This window comes from Limulus polyphemus, unplaced genomic scaffold (genome assembly GCF_000517525.1).
Source record: "Limulus polyphemus unplaced genomic scaffold, Limulus_polyphemus-2.1.2 Scaffold32, whole genome shotgun sequence".
NCBI lineage: Eukaryota > Metazoa > Arthropoda > Merostomata > Xiphosura > Limulidae > Limulus > Limulus polyphemus.
The window spans coordinates 1,600,484-1,606,483 of record NW_013665642.1 but is presented as its reverse complement, the minus strand read 5'-3'; the positions used below and the strand labels follow the sequence as shown (position 1 = coordinate 1,606,483).

Below are 6,000 nucleotides of genomic sequence, written 5' to 3'. Positions count from 1 at the left end.
AATTTTTTTTCTTTGTTTCCTTTTTAAACTAAGAAATTAAAACATATATAATATTAAAATTTGTGATATATCCTTCCCTTTGACATAAATAATAGTTTGTTTCCTTTTTAAACTAAGAAATTAAAACATATATAATATTAAAATTTGTGATATATCCTTCCCATTGACATAAATAATAGTAAATCTATTTAATAAAATTTTGAAAATAGCTCTCTAAAATGTCATGACACGTGGCCTTTGACCCACCCATAGCAAAAGGGTTAACTCCCTAAATGCTAAAAATCCATGTGTTTCTGGGGTGCTTTGCATAAAATGTCTGCACCCACTTCAGATAAGTTATTATGATGTGTGGTTGAAAGATAATCACAAACTGTTTTCTTAATGCAAGTAAACTATATGAGAGGTTACATATTTCATTAAAGTTGTTCGTAATTTTTGAAATCAGTTTCATTCCTCTTCTTCAACAGCAACAGAAAAGATTGTTAGCACACAAACAAATAAATTTTCTAACATCAATAAAACAAGATACATACTTTGGGAAGGGAGTTTTGCTACTGACAGCTTCAATGACAATACTGTTGTCTTCTATGGCTTTTAAAACTTCCTTTGCAAGCTGTAAACATAACACATTAGATTAAAAGTTTAACTTAAAGAAGTATGCAAAAATAATTGTTTTTTTATTGATGTAATAATTTAATATCTGAAATTTTTGAAGCAGCAAAGTATTTTCCATACATATTACATATAGATATATATACATATACACACACAGTCATAAAGATAAATATCCAAAATTTACATATCAAATACAGGCAAGAAATGAATCTGAATTACCAGAACCTTACAGTACTTAGAAGACAAGGATAAAGAAGGTTGTTCACTATATATGTTAACAACATGCCAACCACACAGACTGATAAATAGGTACAAACTTTCTAATAATGTCTAGTTTTGAGTCAAAAACTTAATTATATTATTTTTTGGCTTGAAATATCAAAAATATTGTTGTAAAATACTGTTTTAATAAAAACAATAAAATTATGTTCTTTCATCTTCAATTTCTATTTTCTTATATAATCGATTGGAGAACTCCATTTTATACATCCAATCAAATTTAACTGGTTTGATATATATATCTATCTTGATATCTTATCTTGCTGATTAAAAGAGATAACTTCCCACTGTAAATAATACAAACACAGTATAACAAAGATCTACCTGTAAACAATGATCTCAACTTTGAAAATGGTGATACCAATACCTCTATCAGCCATGATATGTTGTCAACAATATTTACGATTTAAATATATTTATAATTAATAACCACCTGTTCACAAATTCAATCAAACTGACCAACCCAGTATCTGTGAAGCTATATTTAATAATGTTTACTATAATTCCAAATTCACTATGTCTATGTATCTTCATAAAATATGGAAAGCTTTCAGTACACATTAAACATCTGTTGAACACACACACACACAGTTTTTAATGAACTATTTTTACTAAAGAGTTGTCTGTGAATTACCAAAGCTTTTACTGAGTCTGAGTAAAAGATGATTTTCATACTATGAATAAAAATACATATTTTCATCTTAAAGTTTCATAGTTCATTTGCATAAACTCTAGAACCTCCTAAGTGAGTAACAAAGGTTTTTTTTGTAAAATTTTATATACTTTTATTTTTTTATACCTTAACTTTCGCTATAGCAAAATGATCAATGTACAGTGAAATTTAGTCAGAAAATATGAAATACAATGAATAATTCCATTTTTTAAACTCTGCATTGACCGCAGTATTGATCAGTAAGTTCCATTTTACAGTTTCGAATGTTAATCTTTTAACATCTCTTTTCTTTTGATTTTACAATTTTATTACTATCCTTTGTGCCAACTGAAGTATTAAATGTCATGTGAAAAGAAAAATATTATTGAAGAAGGCCATAAGCTGTTTTCCATAGAGCTAATGTTAGCAACATGTAATTGTGAGGTTTCATGTTACCTATGTAGTGGAGTTTGTGAAATTTTAGACATTTCATTCTACTGAAGTTCTGTTAGGTTAAGCTGAGAAGTTTCTAATTTTCATATTTTAGTAATTTTTTTATTAAAAAATATGCATTTTTGAACACAAAAAACTTATCAGTCACTAGAGTAAAATACAGCAACATATCAAACATCTTGTAGGACTAACCACTTATGGTAAGAAAACTAAACAATAACACACAAGATTTATATAGAGCAGAACCTATTATTTCTATTGATTACGTATATATAACATGTTTGTCAGTTTTGTCAAGTTGATTAACAAACAATTTTGAAAGTCAGAGGGAGGGGAGGTGCTTCTCTGGTGGGTTTGACAAATTTATTGATATCTCAGCAAATTAAAAACGTAGGAGGATCAAAATTTATATTCTTGCTTGCAATTACATAGTTTGTGTTTCTAACTATGGGAAGCTGTATGAAGTTAGAAAATTTTGAAGTGGAGAAATCACAGGGTTATGCACCCCTCACAAAACACAGAAAAATGAGGATTAAGAACCTTTTAACCCTCTCCAGACGGGTCATCAGTCAAAGGCCATGTCATCGAGTTTGTTGACTCATATTCAAAATTTTATTGAACTACTGTTTCATGAATTTATGTCAATAACTTTGGTATTAAACTGATTCAAATTTTAGTATTATACATTACTTAATTTCTTGTTTTGAAAGTAAATATTGAAAAAACACAGTTTATCATCCATTTTTGTGTGTCACATGGTATGTTGAATGCAGCACTGGTTCAAATTAGATGTTTGTGATGTCAAAATACTAAGTCTATAGCTTCAGACAAATTAGGAACTCAAATTACTGATACTGACAAGCTAGAATATAAAATAAGAACCTCCCACCTTTCCTCTTTGCTCATATATCACTCATGTGATCAATCAAACAGTGACCCGCTCAACTCTTTCCATTTTTGGAAATGGTCCCTTATATACACTTACTTCAATATATGACATGTGAATAACCAATCGAAAGCTCAGAATGTTCCCCTAGTGGCTTTCTCAGCCATTTTCATGTGTTAGGATGCCATCTCTTTCTTTCGAACCAAGATTTCAAGGAGGCAGGTTGTGTCTTTAATCTGCTTGAAATTTCATATTTTTTAGACCCAAATATAGCTTGATAAATTATAGTGGAATTATAATGGTATCAATATAGTAATTTATGATTTTTTGGTTATTCAACTGTATATATAAAACCTAAAAAAAAATTATTTTCTTTCATATCCACCACATGCGAAATTCTAAAAGGCTTAGCAACCTATGTTAAGCAGCAACCAAGTACAAAGGTCGTAACTGGAAGAGATAATTGTTTGCTTTACTTCTTTATTTACTATTCTATGTTTTAATAAAAATAAGTTTAAGAACTTATTTTGAAATAGTAATAATCTCTATACATATATATAATGTATAATAATGTGACTGTATTTTACAAAATACTAGTCTACTAAAACATAGCCAAGACAGGCCACTTTGTAAAGACTAAAGGTCAGTTTTATAATAGTTGATACGGTAACACGAGTGCCGTGCCATTGTAACTTCTGTATTGTTAGCCATGCCTGGTCAATATAGTAAAAATAATAAATATATGTATATGAATGCATAATGTTAAGAGATTTAAGCTATTTAGTCTAAACATTTATGATTTTGTGTTATAATTTGTTGTCATTCTAGAAAGAAAGAGGCATAATTTATGTTTATTTCCTAATTATTTATGATGGTTACAAGAGCAGTCAAATCTACCAAACCCATACAGAGATTCATTAGTGAAAATAATGGATAAAATATAAAGTTTTTTCTTAAAAAACATTTGATAACTATCTGGACATTATAAAGATTTCACATGTGAAATTTGAATATTTTCTGATGCATAAAAGTATTTTTAAACTACTTTGCATGTTGGATAGGCAACATGCAAAAAGAAAAATAAGACATAAGAAAAACATTGCTTAACAAACCTTAAGACTTAATAAAAAACAATTTATATTTTGCATATGAAAGCATTGTAATGTTTACTGATAATATGCCAAATTTCATTAATATACACTTACTAATTTAAAAGTTATAGCATGAAAACTATAACAACCAAAAAATGGTTATGAGGTCAATCCCAAGCCCATGCTGAAAAAGAGTTAAATTACGAAGTTAAATGTGAAGGAATAAATATTGTTTGTTTTCAATAAATACATAAAACACTATCAGGAATGAAAAAATCATCATCAAAAATCTTACACCTCTATATAATTGCATGGTGTGTGGGTGGTATTTCACAACTTTGTCTCAAGGTTGCTTCACTACCCTTGATGGTATCGAACTTACTATTTTTAAACGTATAACTAACTTACACGCATAAATATTGGAACTTAGATTACATATCAATGAGCTTGGTACCTCCACTTTCTATCAATATTTTGCTTTAAACTCTACCCTTTCTCAAAGCCGAGAGCAAGACAATGTTCTCAAGACCCTTCCAGTGGTATAAATTCACATATGGACATACAGAAAGCATAGAATCATAAAATGTCCAACTTATACAAATGCTGAAATTTGATTGAGAGAAATGAATGTAAGCTTAGGATTCAGCACAAAATAAAAATCTAGAAGTTCAAACATCCAGATACACTCAAGTTTGAACTTTTTTTTTCAATATTTATTTATGAAATTTCAAATTCCATTTTTAATTAGTGGGTTACGAAAGAGTTGGTTAAAAGCCCTGACCCTCTTGTCGCAATTCATTGAAGTATGGAGATTTGAAAGTGCACATAACTCCTAAAATGTATTCCTTTTTGGAAGGTTCAAATACAGAAGTTTTTGACATGCAATTCTCCTATTCATCAATTATAAAAGTATGCAAGACATGAAATTTTAGTGTTTTGTAGAAAGGAATACCTGTGGTGTTGAACTATATTAGTAAAGCATATGAAGTTGTGATTCCAACAAGAAATAAATAAAAAGGCTGCTTTACAAATGACTACCAAACACTAGAGATAACAAAGAAAGTTAAAAACTTGTTATCATAAGGAATCTAAGAGCACAGTGATCCATTAACCTAAAGTAGAAACAAGGTACCAGATCCATGTTCACTAGCTTTTCCCAAAGCACACAGCCAAATGGAAAACCAGCTACTGAAAGCTGTATGAGCAGTATCTGGAAACTGATGAATGGAAGTATTTCATCACAATGAATGAAACAAGATAAGTTACATGTACACAACATGATTTAGTATCATCTTGCTAGTAATAGAACATTATAAAAATAGTACCGAGGATGTTACAAAACTTTTCCAAAGGATTTATGGTGGAAGAAAGTTACAGCCACAATGGGAAGTTAAACATTTAGAGAGTTGAGAAAAAATCCATGATTAACTCTGCATGCTATCAAGCTAATATGTTATCATCACTAAACCATGAAGAAGTACCATCTTTGTATGGACTGGATGCCAATAAGACAAAGCTTCCAGCAATGTGTTCAACTCAACAAGCCAGTTCTTTTGGAAAGATGCAAGTACAATTGGGAATTCACATTATATCACTCATAAACATACAATTAGCAGATGCACCTCCCATTGGCTTCTGTCTCTTTCACTTGTTCAAATGGGCTCTCAGGAGCCATTGTCCATGCCCAACTGATGGACTTTGGAAAGAGAAGTGGAACAACACTGACCTCAGTGTATCACACAAAACACCATCAGTAATAGAAGACTAGGCTGTAAGGCCTAGGTATTCATTTTTATATCATAATCAAAAAACTTGAACAACCTACAAATAAAGATTATAAATAAGTCCTCCTTTAGCCTTTTTAAGAGTTCAATAACATATCACATTCTAGCTTTTAAATGTTTACTTTTAACTTTTAGCTTGATTTTAATCTGCTTTAGTTTTAATTAGTAGCTTATTAATCACTCGTACTTTTATAAACATGTCACATTATTCAGCTCAGCTGTCATTTGGATATGCAACAT

General features: G+C 29.8%; 1 protein-coding gene across 6 annotated transcripts in view; it reads right to left on the bottom strand.

The window, feature by feature from the left end:
• LOC106460146 (guanine nucleotide exchange factor for Rab-3A-like) overlaps nt 1-6,000 on the bottom strand; it is a 41,941-nt gene that overhangs the window by 13,758 nt on the left and 22,183 nt on the right. For all 6 annotated transcript variants that reach the window (XM_022387202.1, XM_022387192.1, XM_022387182.1 and 3 more), the window contains one exon: nt 534-613. In XM_022387202.1, coding sequence (XP_022242910.1) covers nt 534-613 — 80 coding nt within the window. The remainder of the gene's footprint in view (nt 1-533; nt 614-6,000) is intronic.